We start from the raw sequence: 20,146 nt of genomic DNA on the forward strand, positions 1-20,146 counted from the left end.
ATTGTTATGGATAGGTGATTATGAATATTGCAGATGTAGAAGTGTGTAATTACCTACAGTGCTAAGTGGAATAATTCTGTGTGCAGAGTATGACAATCATATATATGTAAAAAAAATCTTGATAGTTTTACAATGAATTAGTTCTCCCATCTTCTGCAAGTTGAATTTGAGTTGGGTGCCAGTGTTGAGCTTTTCCCAGAGTGCACCAATTGTGTCTTCCAAAATGGACAGTAAATCAAAGAACAGCAGATGCTTGCTGGAAATCTGAAATAAAAAAAACAGAAAATGCTGGAAACACTCAGCAGATCAGACAGCATCTGTGGAAAGAGAGTTAACAACAGTAAACCCTTTGTCAGATTTGGGAAATAGAGAAAACCACTTTGGTTCTATGTTGCAGAGAGGGTGGGGGAGGAGTGATTAGGACAAAGGAAATATCTTAGGGGCCAAGATCATTATGGGGATGAGCTGTAGATGAAATAAACTGGTTGATAAATTAATCAGGATTTTTAGAGAGAGGGAATACAAGCAAAGGAATGTAAAAGCTATGAAATGCATAGCTGTAGGAAATACATAGCACATCAGATTGTGCTCGTGGAGAGATTAAAAACAGTCAATATAACAGATGGATGCCCCATAGCAAGAAGAGCTGGCCAGTTCTGATACTCACTGAGAAAGCAAGTTAATCTGAAATTACACAAGTCAATATAAAGTACAGATGGCTACAATGTGGCCACACAGAACAGAAGGTGCTGTTCCTCGAGCTTATGTTGGGCTTCAGAACATTAGAGGAGACCAGGCAGGTCAGTCTGGGAGTGCAACAGAAAATTAGTGGCTGGCTTCGGAAAGCTCAACCGTGTCCCTTAAGACTGATCATAGATGCTTGGCAAAGTGGTCACCCAATCTGCATTTGGTTTCTCCATTGCTGAGGAGGCCACATTGTGAACTCTGATTGTTCAAGTGAATTGCTGCTTCACCTGGAAAAACTGTATAAGTCCCTAGATGCTGGGACGGAAAGAGGTAAAAGTTTCATCTCTTGTGAATGAATGGGAAAGTGTTATAAGAAAGGTAGCGGTCATTGGAGACAGTAGAGCAGATCCAGAAGAACCATAGAACACCACAGCACAGAAAACAGGCCATTCGGCCCTTCTAGTCTGTGCCAAAACTTTATTCTGCTAGTCCCATTGACCTGCACTCGGTCCAGACCTCTCCCGTCCATGTACCTATCCAATTTATTCTTAAAACTTGAGAGTGAGCCCACATTTACCACGTCAGATGGCAGCTCGTTCCACACTCCCACCACTCTCTGAGTGAAGAAGTTCCCCCTAAACCTTTCCCCTTTCACCCTAAAGTCATGTCCTCTCGTACTTATCTCTCCTAATCTAGGTGGAAAGAGCCTACTCGCATTTACTCTGTCTATACTCCTCATAATTTTGTAAACCTCTATCAAATCTCCCCTCATTCTTCTACACTCCAAGGAATAAAGTCCCAACCTGTTCAATCTTTCCCTGTAACTCAACTCCTGAAGACCCAGCAACATTCTAGTAAATCTTCTCTGCACTCTTTCAATCTTACTGATATCTTTCCTATAGTTAGGTGACCAGAACTGCACACAATACTCTAAATTTGGCCTCACCAATGTCTTGTACAACCTCACCAAAACACCCCAACTCCTATACTCAATACTTTGATTTATGAACGCCAGGATGCCAAAAGCTTTCTTTACAACCCTGTCTACCTGAGAAGAGGTGAAGAGAATGGTCCCTTAAGAATATTGAAGGTGGAAGGGAGGTGAATACATGTCTGGTGGTGGAATCTTGTTAGAAGTAGTGGAAATTGCAAAGAATGATCTATTGGCTGTGGATGTTGGTGAGGTGGAAAGTGAAGACCAGGAGAATTTTATCCTTGCTTTGTCCAAAAGGGAAGAAGGTGCGAGTATATGTATGGGAAATGGGTCAGACGCAGTCAAGAGCTTTGTCGATTACAGCAGAAGGGAAGCCACGGTTCAGGAAGAAGGAAGACATATTGAATACTTGTGTGGAAAGTTTCATCATTGGAACAGATAAGATGGCAACAGAAGAACTGGGCGAATGGACTGGAGTCCTTGCAGGAAATAAGGTGGGAGGAACTATTGTCGAAGTAGCTGTGGGACTCTCTGGCCTTGTACTGAATATTTGTGCTAACCCGTGCCCTGAGGTATAGAGATCCTGTAAAAGAAGGGAAGAGTCAAATGTGGGCAATGTGAAAGTGGGAGCAGGGTGCAACAAAATTTATTTTTAAGTTCTGTATGAGTGCAGGAAGCAGTACTTATACAGCCAATAATATGCTGGAAAAAGAGTTAAGAGAAGGGCCCGAAATAGGACTGAATGGAGACTGTTCTGTGTTTCCCACAAAAAGAAAAGCCTGGCTTTGGCCTGTGTCTGTTCCCCTTTGAGCAGAATTGAAGAAGTTGTTCAAGACGAGAGGAGGTTCAGTCAGGGCAATGGGTCTGTGGGTGGATGGGACAGGTTGGGTCTCTGTTCAAGAAAGAAGTGGAAGGCCCTCCTTGTTTGGGATGGAGGTGTAAAGGTGAGAAAACTTTCTACACAGGTGTTTGAGATGTCTTCTTTTCTGAACTGTGGCTGCCCCTCTATCATAATTGACAGCTCTTGACTGCATCTCTTCTATTTTCTTTATGCCCCTGCCCCCCCCCCCCCCAATGAGCCATTTGGTACCAGGGAATTGGGAACTGTCGAAATGGCAGAAGATATCAGAGGTGTCACAGATGCAAGTTTGAGGAGACTAGACCAGATGCTGGAGTCAAAGTAGGAAGGCATAAGTTTGTTGGGGTTTGCCTGGAAGGGGTCACTCCTGCATGTGGAAGGAGTATGGGGGGGGGGGGACGTGCAGAGACTACAACATTAGAAGCTGTGGAGGGAAGATCTGAGGAAATGAAGTCAGAAGATGATATGAGGAAGTGTCTGAGAGCTGACATTTGGTAGTGGTAAAAATATCTGCCATAGCAAAGAAAATGTATTCTATAGTGGAATGGTGTGAGCACTTTATTTGCAAGCATACTTATTGGGCTTTCAAAATTGTAACACCTGTGCTGATTCTCATCCATCCATCAAATTATCAATCTGGATCTGGGAGACCAGTGTTCAATTACAGTCATGCTATTGATATATTTGTGAATTTCTACAATTGCTGTTAAAATTGGATTAGGCAATCATTAAGCCAATTTATACATGCAAAGTTCTTGCAGTCACAGAAAGTTGCTGTCTGACACTTCAATAATGAAGTGTGTTGACAGCCTCTTAGTTGCTGCAAATCTGGGCCAGTGAGATTGGTATGTGAGACATCTCTACGTGGGAGGTATTATACTTGCAGGAGAACTCGCACCTGGCAGTCATCATTCTCTCTTGTCTGCCATTTTCTTATTTAAATTTGTTGTGTTCTTTGCTCCTTTTTGTTTGAAAAGGTCAGCTCAATGTGAGCTGACTGGTTCAATGAGTTGACTGGCTAGTGTAAATATATCAGTTATTAGTAGGACAAACTACAGTGAATTATGAATGTTATTATGCCCATTGTAAATAACAGTATGAAATGGAAGGAAATAAATTTGAGGTCTCTGTTTTAGTAAATTGATCTTCCCCTGTTACGCTAGCTATCTGATAAAATGTAGAATATTAACTTAAAGGGAATTGGAAGAATGCATGCATGTACTAAGATAAACTTTAATGATATCTCTGGACATCCTGTCTGAGATGTACAATTAGTGAACATATTTTTATTTTGTACAGGTAAAGCCAAAGGGGGGAGAGAGAAAATAACAGAGGCACAAATCACTAAAGGTAACTTTTTTTTAAATGTCTGTTGATGGTGTTTGGGTGGGAAGGTGGTTTGGGGCAAAGACTGGGAAGAAACAATACTCAGCTTTCCACAGTGTGGTGCTGTGTGAGTAACCCAGGAACTCTAAAATTCAAACAACTTTAATGTGTGCCCCTTGATCTGAATAGCATTCTTATGTTAATAACAGGTTTATTTGTCCATTATTTCCTTAAATTTTTTTCTTCTATCCTTGGTGAATGATCAGTGTTCATGGCTTAATGGAAACTAAGCCAACGTTAGTGCTATCAACAGTAGATCAATTGCACCCAAGTTTTAAGTAAACTCTTTGAAATTGTGTATGGGTGACCCCTGCGTTACGGCTGTCCGGGTTACAGAGTTTCACCCTTGTGGAATTTGCAAATCACCACCCAAAAAATCTGAGATATGAACGAAATTCACTCTTACAGAATGTATATGGGGGAAAATATTGGAAATGTAAAAGAACAACAAATTTTATTTTTTTTCAACTCTCATTCTTGATGCATACACAGATGATTATTTTTTGTATTGGTTCACTTTGCTGCCCAGCAGTGTCTTTCTCCCCCCCACAACCTTTTTTCCCCGCCCCCAAAGAGTTTTCCATATTATTTACCCTCAAGGTGTTTGGGAAAAGGCCAGCAAGTTTAAGTGCAAGTTGTAAACCTAAACTGAATGTTGGAAGATGATAAGTGGTGATACAAAAGGCTGCAGATTACTGGAATCTGATAAGTATGGAAGGTGATAAATGGAACCAGTGATTTATGATTTCCTTACCTCTCTTCCAGCCTTCAATTTGTTTGGGTTTTTTGTTCCAGATTACAGCATCTGCAGTTGCTTGTGTCTCCAAACACAGCTGCTGGCCACTTAAGAGAATTGCTTCGGAAACTGACAAGCCAATCTACTAAGTGGCCCCCTGCCTTGAACCAGCAGCTGCAGTACAATCATTACTTTTCAGAGAAGAACATCATGTGGGAATGCATCCCCACTTATAAGATGGGATTCAAAGGAAAATAGGTTTTTGTGTTACAGAAAATCATGGTACAGGCGGTTTTTCCGGGACGCAACCCCTCCATGATGTGGGGGTCACCTGTATTTGGTTTCCATAACCTCTTCTGTTAATTGTTAAAGTGAAAAGCTAGAAACGTGGCAATACTCATGAAGTTAAAATATCATTTTGCAACAATTGATATTTTATTAAGGATGGTAGGCTGGAAGATAGTAGAGTCATTTGACTTGACCTTTGAAATGCATTCCTTGTGCAATGGTGATCTAAATCAATACACCCAACTATCAGCAACAATTGTGACTCTGCTGACCTAAGTTCTTTGACTGTTATTTTTTGTCTATGGATATATTCAGATATAAATATGATGAGCACATCCTGCATTTAACATGAGGTTAATTGTACCCTTGGGTTGTCCAGAGATAAATTTAGTTGGTCTGTCTAATACAGAAGCCACCTGTTCATTGACTAGAAATACACTTTTTAAATATCTTCTAAATGTGCAAAAGATTTTTTTCCTTTTTGTTTTCTTACTTTTGCTATTATTATTTACTAAGTAGTTTCTAATCTTGTTTCTGTGCAGACTATTCAACAATGTTTGTATTAGTTTGTCAATACTTTGAATCCACTGGTCTATGTCACAAAGGCTCTGGAACTTACTGTGGAATTAAGAGAAGGCATGTAGGGAGAGAAAGAGGATTGGTAACTTGAATGAAGAGAACTTCTTAATCAAAAACAAACTGCTGGAGGAGCTCAGCGGGTCAAGCAGCACCTGTGGAGGGAAATGAACAGTCCATGTTTCGGGTTGAGACCCTTCATCTGGACTGAAAGCTAAAAGGGAGATAGCCAGAATAAAGAGGTGAGGAGAAGGGGTGGAGCAAGAGCTGTCAAGCAATAGGTGGATCCAAGTGTGGAGGGGTAATAGGCAGATGGAGGAGAGAGAGTGGTAATAACAGAAGCTGGAGGTGATAGGTGGAGGCAGAAAGGTTACAGATGATAGTATCTGATAGGAAAGGAAGGTGGAGCATGGAACCAAATAAGGGAGGTGGGGTGGGCAGATGCAACAGTAGAGCGAGGGGGACACAGCGAGATTGACTGTTTGGGTGATGGCAGACGAGTGGGTGAAGGAGGGGAAAGAAACAGGGTGATGGGGGCTTGGTGTGGGTGGGTGTAGGAGGAACTGAGTAGATTGGGGAGAGAGAGAAAAGGGGCAGTGGGTTGGGGGCAAGGGAGGGGTGGGAAAGAGCAAGTTACCTGAAATTAGAGAATTCAGTGTTCATGCCATAGGGTTGCAGACTACCCAGGTGGAATATGAGGTGCTGTTCCTCTAGTTTTGGCAACCTTGCAAACACTTAATGAAATAATACGGGATGTTTTTGAGAGAATTTTATTTTGCAAACTGGTTTCTCTGTGACTTCACTTATTTTTGCTTCCAAGGACGTTGCAAAAGGATTGATTAATTTACTGCATGCGCTTCCTGAGGGAGAATTTAAAAACTTAATTGGCTTTGATGTTTGCTCTCTGACAATATTTGAAATATAGTTTAGGATCTTGATACCTGGACTTGCTGGAATGTTTGAAACATGTCTGAGGTTAAACCAATGACAAAGAAAGAAACTGGTATTTACGTGACACATTATCCTGTGTTTCAATTCAGCTTTTCAATATAAACATTTAGAATACATAAAAGTGCATGTAATGTCCATTGTGAACATCGCAGTTTTACTAAAGTGATGCAAGAAGCGCCAGCTTACTTAACGTTTCTGCCTCAGGCTAAAGTGTTTTAAAAGGCAATTCTGGTGCCAGTCCCTGACTCGTTCCTGATATTTTGTTGTCTGTCTTCACTTTCATCTTGTATCACATGCATATAACCATATCTTTTTCTTGATTCTTTGAACTTGCTAGCCAAAGTCACAAACATTCTCTTTGACCACAGTTTGTTCATCTTCCTTGAGCTTGTAGCTACCTTGGATGTTGTTGATCATTGTATCCTCCTTTAACATTTCTCAATGTCCCATCCTTGTGATTTGGCTTTGTAAAGATTTGGTGCAGCTCTGTTTTCTCCATTTCTTCTGGTTTCATACCCATCACAATTACTAGATATATTCTCAGGCCAAGGACACCTGAAATCCCTTTGCACATCATCCTAGTCCTCTCCTCTTCACCATGTATCCCCTCAGTAACATAATCTAAAATTATGGCATCAAATCCAAAATTTATGCATGGCTTTACCTTTTTCACCTCTTCATATTGAGGCAATTGCTTGCTCTTCCAGCCATCTGTTCAATAATGCTCTTGAAATGGTACAATATTAAGAAATTGAGGTCATTCTTTGATTCCTATAAGCTTCTAAACATTTCTGGCCTTCCCTCTATTAGCCTGCCTGCTTGACAGTTCTGGTTCCTTTTGTTGGTGTAGTTCTATAAGCTGTGTGGTATTAAGATGAATTTGTTTCTGTGCCTCCATTGTCACCAAAATACTGTCTTTTATCTTCATAGGTGGCACTGTGAGCTCTGAGGAGCATGCAGAGAGACTTTGGGGGATAGAAACATAATGAATGAGCAAGAACACAGAATAAAATGTGAAAAAATGAGGTTATCCATTTTATTACAAAAAAAAGCAGAGTGTTTTTTAAATGGGTGGGAGATTGAAAGGTGTTGTGTTCGAGATGCCTTGGGGTCCTTGTACACAAATCACTAAAAGTTAATATGCATTTAGGAAGCCCATGATGTGTTGACCTTGATTGTAAGAGGATTGAGTTCAAGAGTAGAGATGCAATGCTTCTTTTATATTGAGTCCTTGTGAAACCATCTGGAATATTGTGTACAGGTCTGATCTCCCTTTAGGAAGTATATCCTTGTCCAAAGAAGGAGTACAGTGAAAGATTACCAGATTGATTCCTGGAATAGTAAATTTACCATGCAATGAGATCAAGTAGACGAGGCTTGTACTCTCCAGACTTTAGAAGAATGCCAGGTGATCCCTATGAAATGTAAAAAATTTGTTAAGGAACTTGATGGGGTGGATGGAGAACTGATGCTTGGGTGGCTAGAACCAGAGATTAGTCATTTAAGGCAGAAATGAGAAGAAATTTCTTCAGCAAAGGGCCAGTGAATCTTTTGAAATTCACTACCAGTGATTGCTCTGGAGGTTCAACCACAACATATATTTAAGACAAACATTAATAGACTTTTACACAATCCATCTGATGAGAGATTGCAGAGCTCAGAGTTGCACAGGGATCTGGATGCTCTGGAGCATTGTTCACAAAAATCAAATGTGTAGGTGCAGCAAGCAATAAGAATAGTATTGCTAATTGTTAGGGGAATTGAATACAAAAGCAGGGAAGTTACATTTCTGGTACACGGAGCATTGGTGAGATCACATCAGGAGTACAGGGTCCATTATCGGTCTCGTTTATTTAAGGAAGGATGTAAATGTGTTGGAAGCAGTTCGTTGTAGGTGTACCAGACTAATAGCTGTGATGGGTGGTTTGTTTTATGAGAAACGAGGATTGGACGGGCTAGGCCTGTATCTGTGGGAATTTAGAAGAGTAGGAGGTGACTTGTGTATCGTGGAGACTCGCGGCTGTCGCGTGACAGTGACAATACTGACCCCATCTAGTCGGATGACAGCACTGCACCCACCTGGTCGGAAGACACCACTATCAATCAAGGTTTGGCTCCACCCCCACCTATTAGTGCACACCTAATTATTGGTCGCTCTAAACACCTTTGTACCTGGCACACTCAGGTGATTGGCCTGTTTGAACTACCTGGACTGGACCACCCAGCCCTCCAGCAGTATAAAGAGTACCACATGCTTGGTTCTGTCTCTTTGTTGTCTCCGAGGGACACTGAGGTAAGCTGTGCACTGCTTAAGAGTAGTTAGTTAGAATATCCCTCTAGCATAGAGCCGATGCTTGCACTGAGTCAAGGAGGGCGGCAGGTGTCGTATTGTTTCTTCCTTTATTTATTTGTACCCAGTTTGTTGTGTGTGCATCTCACCCTCGTTGCAGTTTTCCCCCCCCCCACATTCGCAATCACCCATGTGCATGTGTGTATTGCCCCCGTTATCCTGTCCCGCGTTTGCCTTTGAGACCTCACGAACTTGTCTTACAACAACTTGATTGAAAGATAAGATTCTAAGAATACTTGATAGAATGGATGTGGAGAGGATGTTTCCTCTTGTGGAAGAATCTAGAATGAGGGCTCAAAGCTTTAAACTAAGAGGTTGTCCATTTAAGACATTGGAGGTAAAGTTTTTCTGAATGTCTTAAGATTTGGAACTCTCTTCCTCAAAAACCATTGGAAGCAGAGCCTTGGAATACTTTTAAGGTGGAGGTAGATAGGTATGTAATAAATGACTGAAAGAGTAGGTGGGAGAGCAAAGTGGAGATTGCAATCAGCTCAACCATTCTCTTAAAAGGTCAGAGAAAGCTTAAGGAGTGAGTGGCCTATTTGTATGTTCATGTGTATATTTGTTGATATTAAGGGAATCGAAAGGCTTGGGATTAGTGCTGGAAAGTAGTGCTGATGTACAAGATGAGCTATGATCTTATTGAATGAGGAGTAGGCACAAGGGGCCCAATGGCCTACACTTGTGTCCATTCCTTATGTTATGTTCTTGCCATGTTTCATTGGTCCCTACTCAAATGCAAGGACTGGATTTTAGGGCTTTTATTTTCTAGGGCTTTATTTTAACCTTGTTGCTGCCACTGTTCTTGCCTTTCATAGTTTGGAACAAACTGCTTACTTGCTCAGTCTTAGTCCTACCAGTACATTGATCTGTACCGAGTTCCATTGTCAGCCCATACCCATCAGAATCATTTTGAGCACCTTTATTTTTCAAATACCTTAATGAGCTTGCTTTGAATGATCTGCTCAATTATTTGCTCAGTGAACTGTTACTGGAAGCTATTTTCACAGATATCAGTCATGGCACAGGAACTAACACAAGTTTGAATAAAATATAGTTTGTAATCCAAATTTAGATTGTAATAATCTGTTTGAATTGAGATTTGCCAATGTTTGCTTTGTTCTCATTGTGACAGGCTGCTTAATGTCCCTAATCTCAGTGTTGCACAGAGGGTTTTGATCTGACACGGTATCTTTGACTTAAAGTTAACTCTGTTTCTCTTTCTACAGATACTGCCTGACTTGCTGAGTGTTTCCAGCATTTTCTGTTTTAGTTTTCTTATCAACTGTTTTCCTTATTTTTGCATCTTCAAAATATTACTTATTACACATATTCAAATGTACTATTTAAAAGTCATGACAATTACATCTATGTGACTGTAGTATTAAAATAGAATAATTATAAACCTTTTAGCACAGTGATTCAAGTGTTTGCTAAATTATTCAGTGCCTTTTAATACATTCAAATCTTTCAACAAAGTGAATGATACAGGAATACTATTGCAAATACTATTTGGAACATTGCGTTCTGCTCCAGTTTTGGTTTGACTTGACCTTTTTCTTTGAGGATATTGGTGTGGATGACTTGCTCATGAGAACAAAGATTATTTCTTAACCGCAAAAGGTTTTTTTTAATAGAACTTTTAAATGGAGCATGAACATTTCTCTCTCATTAAGGAACTTAAAATAGAATATTAGACTCTTTGAACTAGATTCTCTCAAGTGTTGGCTTACAAATGAGCTGCCTGATAAATTGTTCTTGTCCCACAGTTGCATAGCTGCCAGTCACTGAACAACATCATTCTTTCAGTGTCGTCACTATCGTTTCAGTGAGGTGCAAAGATGAAGTGATATTTTTATGCAATTTTATTGCAGCCGTTTCCTTTCATTATGATTTATATCAAAGTGCAATTGCGGACATGCAAAACTATCAGACCTGTCTGATAACCTTAATGCAGTTGACCTTTCCAGTTTTTTGTCCTTCCAAGATTGGATATTGTTAAACCATAATGCAATGAAGTGCTAGTGATTACTGTTCTATCGTTGATGACATTATCATTTCAAACTGTTCACCATTAAAGTTTAAGCACAATTTTGCATTTCTGTTGCAGTAATCGCATTACATGGTATTACAATAAATCTTCCAGTGAACCTGGTAAGTTTAAAGGGAACTCTGGAACCAGTGAGGGGAAAGGCAGTGTCGGAACTGGGGTCCCGGTGAACAGAAGATGAGTGCAGCAAGCATCCCCTCTGTGATGCTGAATCATCGTGATAGCTGAATGGTCATTCAGCAGGTTATCAGAGTTTTACAACACTAACCAAGCTGACCCCAGGTATAACTTCCAATTTGTTCCAGAGGCACCAAAAGAGCAGGAACATGCAGCTGTAGTTGTGAAGTCCAGAGTGTGAATCAGCTGTGCAGCCAGAGCTGGGGCCTGGCATGCTTCTATCTTTCAGCTTGTTTTAATGAGCTGAAACCCGCAAGCTGAAGCTTGCACAGATATTGTTATATCCATAGAGGGGTCATTGCCAGTGCCTTCAATAGTGTTCATGCTTTTTTTTTTGTTATCTGCAGAATAACAAGGACGTAATCCACATCTGATAAAATGACCAATTGTTGGTATTGGTTAATAGGTAAAAGTTGGCCGAAAACAGCGTGGGTGGGATTGGGAATCTTATACGGCTTTAAAGTACTGCTAATGAATCATTTAGATGGGTGAGCCTTCAATTTCACATCTCTGCTGAAAAGATCTCAGCTCTGACAATGGAGTACCATCTCTCCGCTGCACCAAAATGTTAGCCTGGTTTGTAGGGTCCATTCTTGGAGTGGGCACAGTGTTGTGACCCAGGGAAAGATGTATCTCGTGTAAAAGCATATTGGCTTCAGTGTGACTTCCCCAAGCTCCTTCATGGTCAATAAGCTTACAGTAATGTATTACTAGTAATACTCGAGCAATGCTTGCTTTATTTTTGGGACATGTAATGGTAGCATATCTTGAGTTTCTCTAAACAGCATGTTAAGTAATTGAATAGTGTTAGCTAAGAGATAAATAATGGCTAGGACATCAGAAGAGATTCCTGAGAAGTTTCATCTGCTTCAGTAGCTGATAGTTGTTTTTTGAAAGGCAGCACCTTTGATATTCCAGGACTTAGACCATCAGACATAGGTGCAGAATTAGGCCATTCAGCCCTTCAAGTCTGCTCTGCCATTCAATCATGGCTGATTTATTTTTCCCTCTCAACCCCATTCTCCTGCCTTCTCCCTGTAACCAATGTGTCCATTTCCAAACTGTAGCCACAGCCTATTTTTTTTTATTCACTTCTGGAATCTGGGCTTCACTGGCAAGACAGGCATTTATTGTCCTTCCGTAATTGCCCTTGAGCAGGTGGTAGTGAGTCACTGCCTTGAATCACTGTAGTCCTTCTGCATGAAGGTCTATGATGTATTTACAAATCAGTATTGTGTGTGACTTGGGGTGGGGAGAAGCCTGCAGTTGATGTGTTCCCATGCCCCTCTCACCCTTTTCCTTGTCGGTAGAGGTCATGAGTTTGGAAGGTATTGTTGGAGTCTTCTAATAACTGCAATTCATTTTGTTGATGGTACAACTGTGCATTAGTCGTGGAGGGAATGAATATGTAATGTGGTCGATGGGTGAATCAAGTGGGTCACTTGAGCAGATGCTTAGCCTCTGACTTGCTCTTTTAGCCATTGTTCTTATGGCTATCCAGTTGAGTTTTTGGTCAATAGTGAGTCCCAGGATTTCGATAGTGGGGACACTTTTTTTTTGGAGAGGGTCATTGCCTGGCACTTCAGTTATTTGCCACTTCTCAGCTGAGTTCTGATGTCTTGGACTTGCTGCATATTGTCATAGGCCATTTCATTTGCTTAAAAAGTTGTGAATGGAAGTAAACATTGTGTAATCATCAGTGAGCATCATGATGGAAAGGAGGTAATTGACAAAGCAGCTGAAGATTGTTGGACCTTGGACAACTCCTGTAGTGATGTCCTGAGGCTGGGATAATTTCTCCCACAACCATACTATCCTTGTGCAAATTAGGATTCCAACCACTAGAGTGTATTTTTAATGCTCGTTGATTTCAAATGCTGCTTTGATGTCAAGGAGAATCACAGTCACCTCGCCTGCAGCAGTCAGTTTTGTGCCCCATGTTTGGACCAAGGCTGTGATGATCCTGGCAATACTCAAACTGGGCATTGGTGAGCAGGTTATTGGTGAGCAAGTGCTGCTTGGTAGCACTGTCAATGATAGCTTCCATCACATGCTGGTCAATTCGAGTAATCAGGTTAGGCAGTAATTAGCCTGTTGGATTTGTCCTACTTTTTGTGATTGGGGCATAATTGACCAATTTTCCACATTGTCGGATAGATGCTAGTGTTCCAGATGAACTGGAAGGGCTTGGCTTGAGTGCAGCTAGTTCTGGAGTGCAAGTCTTCAGTACAACAGTTGAATCCAATTTTAATACTTGAAATTTCATGCAACTTCAGAAGTTAAACAAAACAAAGTGGCAATCAAGCAACATAAAAGCTAGTGCAAAGCAAGATCCTGCTCACGGCTATGATGTTGACCTGATAATTTATTGTGGTGATATTAATTAATGGATAGATTATTAGTGGATACACCAAACAAACACATGGATGCCCTTGATCTTTTGTATCCTTTTGAGGAAGGAAACTGGGCCTTTTTTAATGCTAGCGTTGCAGATAGTGTAGCTCTCCTGAGTTTCAAACTAAATATTTGTGCTCAATTCAGTAGCACCAGAACTCGCTACTTTCATAGGTGAAAGTGCTAACGCAGTGGACAAATGCAGTAGTCTTTGGCTTTTGTTGACTATATGATGTACATGAAACAGGGATTCTCAAAGTCGAGTGCATTACAATTGGTGGTGATGGAACCTCAGCCAATTGAAACAGCGAGGCTCCCAGCCAATGATTTGAGGAATTGGGGGTTATGGGGAACTGGCACAGAAGAGGAGTTGAGACCAACATAGATCAGTCATGATATTGAATGGCAGGGCAGGCTTGAGGGATTGTGGGGCTGGCTTCTGCTCCCTTTTAGTTTGAGTGGGAGATGGAGACATACTCTCACTTGCTCTCCTTTTCCCATACTCTTGTCCCCCACCCCTACATAAAACAAACTTTAAATTGAATTGTAAATCTGGGTGTCTGTGAAATATGTGGAGGGAGCTGTACTGCTTCATGTTGGCCTAGTTTGAATTGTAGAGAAGCTAAAATATTAAGACCATTTTCCGGAGTTAGCTTCAGCCTCTTGAAGTGCACTTCAGGTGACTTAAAGACTCAAGAATACAGCACTATTTATTAATGTGAAAGTAAAACTATCATGTCAGTATGAGCTTCATGTTATAAATTGCAAGTGATGTTAACAGTGATGCAGGTTAATTTAAAATAACAGGTCAGTGTAAGTTTCAACACAATACCAAAGTTACAAATCAATATCAGAAAAATATTTTCAATGTTCCTCAGAAGTAGTTTAAATGCTGAAAATATATTTTGCTTTGTCTGAAGCTGAGTTTAATTTTCCATAAGTTGGTTGCCATTCCTTGTATAAGTGTAAGCTTTGGTTCACGGTACTCTGTAGCTTCTGAGTCAGAAGTTCTTGGCTCGAGTCCCTCAAGACTTGGGTACACGATTTAGTCTAGCACTCCTTTGCAGAACCAGTGGAATGCTGTATTATTGGAGGTACCATCCTTTGGTTGAGAATTTAAACCATCTGCCTGGCTGCCTAGGGAAGTAGAAGATCCCACAGAATAATATGTAGAAAATGGGTGCTCGCCCAGCCCTCTGTTAGCCAGTAACTCAACTGGATTATTTGCACATCTAATTGTTGTTTGTGGGAGCTTGCTGTGTGTTGGTTGATTTTGGTATTTCCCAAATTATGTATGGCTGCTTTTGGGAAGTATTTAATTGGCTCTAAATTGCAATGGGATACAAGATAAGATTTCTTTATTGGTCATGTATACATCGAAACACACAGTGAAATGCATCTTTGCGTAGAATGTTCTGGGGGCAGCCTGCAAGTGTCGCCACGCTTCCAGCGCCAACATAGCATGCCCACAGCTTCCTAACCAGTACATCTTTGGAATGTGGGAGGAAACGGGAGCAGCTGGAGGAAACCCATGTAGTCACAGGGAGAACGTACAAACTCCTTGCAGACAGCGGCTGGAATTGAACCCGGGTCACTGGCGCTGTAATAGCATTACGCTAACCTCTACACTACCGTGCCTGCTTATCTTGATGCTGTGAAGCGTTTACATAAATCTCCTTTTAGTGATTTATTTTTTTTTGTTTTTTAAGTAAACATTTAATTTGATTCAATGAAGTGATGCTTGACAGCTATAATTGGCTTACATGAAAATAAAATGATGTAGATTGAACTGTCCAAGCTTTTGATTTAATGTTTCACATCAAGTGGGGTTAAACCTATGTTGACGGGGTTAATTATATTACTCAGTAATGGCTTTAAGACAAATATATGGTGATTAAGTGCTTTTAGGAAACATGGAAGGATGTAAAACTCAGTTTTGGAATGCCTGCCAATACAGAATGTCATATCTTGCTGTGTGTGACCTTTTAATTCATTCACATTATGCCATTATGGTATCTTGTTGCAGCAGTTACTTTGATAACTTGTGAATTGAAGAATGGCTTTATGATTGTCTATTTTCAATTATGTCCCATGTCCAATTTAGTGAAATGATGTTTTCCCAAATGCTGCTGGAATGTTGCTGTTAAATTTCAGAAGCTCACATTTTGTTGCATGGAAATTCACCATTAGATTTCTGCATCCATTCAGCAAGGGTTGATGGTGTGACTAACTTAGCTGCTGCACGGTAAATTTATACTTGTCAATTGCGCTGAAGTGTTGTCAATATTTCCTGTTTTAAACCGCAATCAGAAACTGTAGGTACTGTGAACATGATGAAATATCATCTGTTCACTTTAATTGAACAACTACACCACCTGTTTAAATTGCAGTCATTCTTCTAAATCAATGCCTTGCAACTGTTTAAAATTAAACTGGAATTAAGCACTCTAACTGGGCTATTGGTTGAATCTGATGAGGTCCAAATGCATTGGTAGTGTGAGTAAATGGATTATATTATGTGGATATTTGCAAGGTTTGTTGCTATTTGTTAACATTTTGTCCTGGATCATTTTTAATATATTCAGAATCAACATTCTCTAGCTTTAAACTTTCCTGAATGTGAAGTGAACCATTTCTATTCCTACCTTCTATTTTGCATGCTTTTCCTTGCACGTGAATTTGCTGTGCACCAGATTTCTAATGTGCAGATTATCTGGGTGTGTGCTGATTTCCAGGAGGTGGATATTGAGAAGAGGGCTAAAAATCTCTGGTTTAAAATGGCACCAGTGTGACTTATGAGCTATGCTCATGGTGTTGGTGTTGGGATGTTTGTGCGTTTGAAGCCCTGCTTTGTCTCTGGGGTCAACGTTGCTTCAGGAGTACTTTCTAATTTACTGACCTGAGCTGCTGGATGCCTTTCCAGCTTTACATCAGCCATGGCTAGTTTATTCAGCCCAACTGTCAATTTCAATGGGATTGATGACTAAAAAAGGGAGTTTTTGTTTTGTTTATTCTTGTTTGTATTTTATTGTCATAGTTTCACAACAAAGTAAGAGGCCATTTGGCCCATTGATCCTATTCACCCACATTCTCTCTCAAACAACGATCAACTCCACTGTAATTCTCCTATCGCCTGCCTATACTAGGGGTAATTTACTGTATCAACCTTGCAACCAGCATGTCTTTGGGATGAGGGAGATTAAGGTTTTAATTGGGAAACTGGGGCTTAAGGGGAATGAAGCAAAGAGTTTCTGCAAGGCTAATTGGCTTTGCTTTTGAATATGTGAAATATTTGAGACAACAGGACTTCAAGCAATCTGCTCAAGGAGCTTACTGGCTGGAGTTGCATCTGAGGGGAGGGAGGAGGAATTGTCAACATTCCCTGCATCAATCCTGAAATATCAACAATTCCTTTTCCCCTACAGATATTGCTCGACCTGCTGAGTTCCTCCAGCAGATTGTTGCTCCAGATTCGAACATCTGCAATCTCTTGTGTACCCAGCATTTCACCAAGGATGGCTGCTAACATTAATATTAACTATCTTCACTATAGAGTTTACAAGTAATATCCCATAAAAAGCTGTAAATTTTGTATTGGAAGGAAGGAACTCGGGGATATTAATCACCAGGGCAGTGGTACTGAGCCTATCATTGAAGTTATGGGCTGACAAGCCTCCGGGTCCTGATGAACTTTATCCCAGGGTTTTAGAAGAAGTGGCTAATGATTTTAGTTTTATGAAATTCCCTAGATTTGGGGACAATTCCATTAGATTTTAAAATAGCAAATTCAAGTCCATTGTTCAAAAAGGAAAGGAATAAAAAAAAGCAGAATACCTGAAGCCAATTAGCTTAACATTTCAATGAATAAAAATATTAGAAAGCATTATTAAAAAAGATTACAGCAGAGCACCTTCCACACAAATGGTTTTGTGAAAGAGAAAGTGTTTGACCAACTGGAATTCTTTGAAGAAGTAACATGTGCGATGGATGAGGGGAAACCAATGGATATTCTCTGGCTAAATTTCCAGAAGGCATTTAATAAGAAGCCACAACAAGAGTTATTGTGGCAAATAAAGGCTTGTGTTGTGGTTAATAACCTGTTGGTATGGATAAAAGATTGGCTGGCTAACAGAGAAACAGTTGGCCTAACTGGGTCTTTATTTGGTTGGCAGAATATAATAAGTGATATGTCATAGGGCTTCCAGTTATTACAATATAAATGACTTGGGTTAAGGCAGCAAAGGTGTGGTTGCTAAATTTTCTGATACAAAGCTAGGTAGGAAAATAATTTGTGAATAATTTGCTATGAATGGATATAGATAGGTTAAGCGAGTGGGAAAAGATTTGGCAAATGTAGCATTGTAAAATTATTCATCTGGACAAGAAAATAAGCATGGAGACACAGGAGACTGCTGATGCTGGAATCTGGAGCAACACACAATCCGCTGGAGGAACTCAGCAGGTTGACAGTCCTGACGCAGGGTTTCAACCCAAAACATCGATTCCTTTCCTCCCACAGATGCTGTTTGGCTCGCTGAGTTCCTCCAACAGATTGTTGGTTGCTCCAGGTAAAGAAGCATATTACCTAAATGGTGTGAGATTGCAGAGCTGAGCTGTAGAGGGATCTAGGTTTCGTACTGCACGTTTTGGAGAAGGCTAGAATGTAAGTACAGCAAGTAAATAGGAAAGTTAACAGAATGTTACAATTTATTGCTAGGGGAATTGAATATAAAAGTAAAGAGTTTATGATTGAGTTACATAGGGCATTGGTGTGGTGACTAAATCTGGTGTACTGTGTATGGAATTTGTCTCATTCCAAGAAGAATGTTTTCAAGCAATGAAAGCAGTTCAGAGAAGTTTAACTACCTGGAATGGCAGGTTGTCTTGTGAAGAAAGGTTGGAGTTTAGAATAGTGAAAGGTCACCTGTTGAAACACAAGATCTTTATTGTCTTAACAAGGTGGATGTGAGTAGAATGTTTCCTTCTATAAGAGAATCACTAAAAAGTGGTTGCCATTTAAGTGCAACTTTTTTTCTCAAATGATGATGGAAGCAGTTTCTTCATTACCTTTAAGATGGAAGTAGATATTTGATTAGCAAATGGATTAATGGTCACAAAAGGTAGCAAGGAATGTGAAGTTGGTATTAGAAACAGATCAGCCATGATCTTATTAATTGGTGGAGCAGGCTTAAGGGATCTAGTGACCTAGACTGGCTCTTGATTCATATATTCGTGGGTAAGATTTTCATTAACTTCAGAATACAAGGAAGTTTTTGTGTATGTTGAATACTCTGATCCTTTGTTCTAATCATGAAGCATACTTGAATGACCTTTATTTCTGTATTCCATTTTTAATGCATCTGCTTTCATTTGATACGTTATGTGATACCAAGTATTTATATAATTTGGTGATTGATCTTTGAACTATTAGTATGCTAAAAATCTAACTTGGAATACATATTCTTAATAATTTATATAATTCCAGTATTAACATTGGTATTGTTTTTCATTGAACGGCAGCTATCAACAGTTACTTAAATAGCATAAAATCTGTGGAAACAGAATGAGTTTGTTTTATTTTAGCTTTTTTTCTGCTAAGGGAGTTATCACAGTAATTATTAACATTATAAAAACAAAGGCATGGTTCACTGGAACATGATAACATATGAAAAAAACATAATACACCAAATGACACCAATATTAGCTTTAAACAAGGCTTCATGCATGCACGAGTACATTGGCAGTAGCCTGTTCCTGTATGCTAATGATGGAGCTTGAGCTGCATTGTTTGACTCTTCCAGGAGCTTGTATTAATAAAGAGATGATGTTCTAGTTCATAATTTTTTTACTTCCCTTTTATAATGTCAATTCATGTAATGGCAATAAATTGATCATCACTCATGCAATTATAATTGAGAAGGATTTACCACTCTGTACCCAAGTTGTAATATTTTCAGTTCCTATATAGTGGAAAAATTAATTAATTTTTCTCTGTTTGTAAGAATAAAGTGGGTTGAATGGGGAGATAATATGTTTGTTGGAAATTGAAGTTGTAGATTGGGTTTTTCCTATTTTTTTCCTATATGACTACAATATATTCAGAGTAGTTTTGGAAAGCTTTGTGCAGTGCACAGTTTTATATTTAATAATGCTGCCCATAAGTTTCTAAATGTTAAAATTATTGCAGAACTTGCAAAATAGTATTAGTAAACCTGTGTTCACTTTAGCTCCTTCCCAACTGAACTAAATAGTAGAACACATGGCTGATGTGAGTTTGAGAATCCCTAATCCACAATTAAACAGTATCTATGTGACTAGGCAATCAAATTAGACCTGAGATAGCTGCACATAAAAAAAATGATATGTATTGAGAAACATTGAGTTATAAGATCTTGGTCACTGTGTCCTGCTGCAATAAACATCATTTGTATCTTCTCCAGCTTCTTCAAGCTGGAAGTACAATGTACATTTAATCTTTAAAAATAATGGGTGGGAAACGAGAGTGTGGGGAGTATCCTTCCTAAGGCTTAGACTTTGCAAAATCACTCCACGTAGGATTTTGAAAAGAACCTTCGTCCTCTCTCTACATTGTTTTCAGAAGTATATAAATTTGAAAGACCTGGAATTTAAACCATTGGCAAGGTGGCAATGAGGTCCCACTCTTTTCTTCATTGTTATCTTTTAAAATGGATGTTGATTATATCACAATTTTGCAAAGTCACTGACTGTGTTTCATTCTGGAATACTTTTTGTTTCTA

General features: G+C 39.7%; 1 protein-coding gene across 4 annotated transcripts in view; it reads left to right on the top strand.

The window, feature by feature from the left end:
• akap10 (A kinase (PRKA) anchor protein 10) overlaps nt 1-20,146 on the top strand; it is a 71,405-nt gene that overhangs the window by 12,361 nt on the left and 38,898 nt on the right. For 2 of the 4 annotated variants that reach the window (XM_052036019.1, XM_052036018.1), the window contains exon 2: nt 3,780-3,830. The exons of the other annotated variants lie outside the window; for them this stretch is intronic. In XM_052036019.1, coding sequence (XP_051891979.1) covers nt 3,780-3,830 — 51 coding nt within the window. The remainder of the gene's footprint in view (nt 1-3,779; nt 3,831-20,146) is intronic. 4 annotated transcript variants of the gene reach the window in all.

Source organism: Pristis pectinata, chromosome 21 (assembly GCF_009764475.1).
Source record: "Pristis pectinata isolate sPriPec2 chromosome 21, sPriPec2.1.pri, whole genome shotgun sequence".
Taxonomy (NCBI): domain Eukaryota; kingdom Metazoa; phylum Chordata; class Chondrichthyes; order Rhinopristiformes; family Pristidae; genus Pristis; species Pristis pectinata.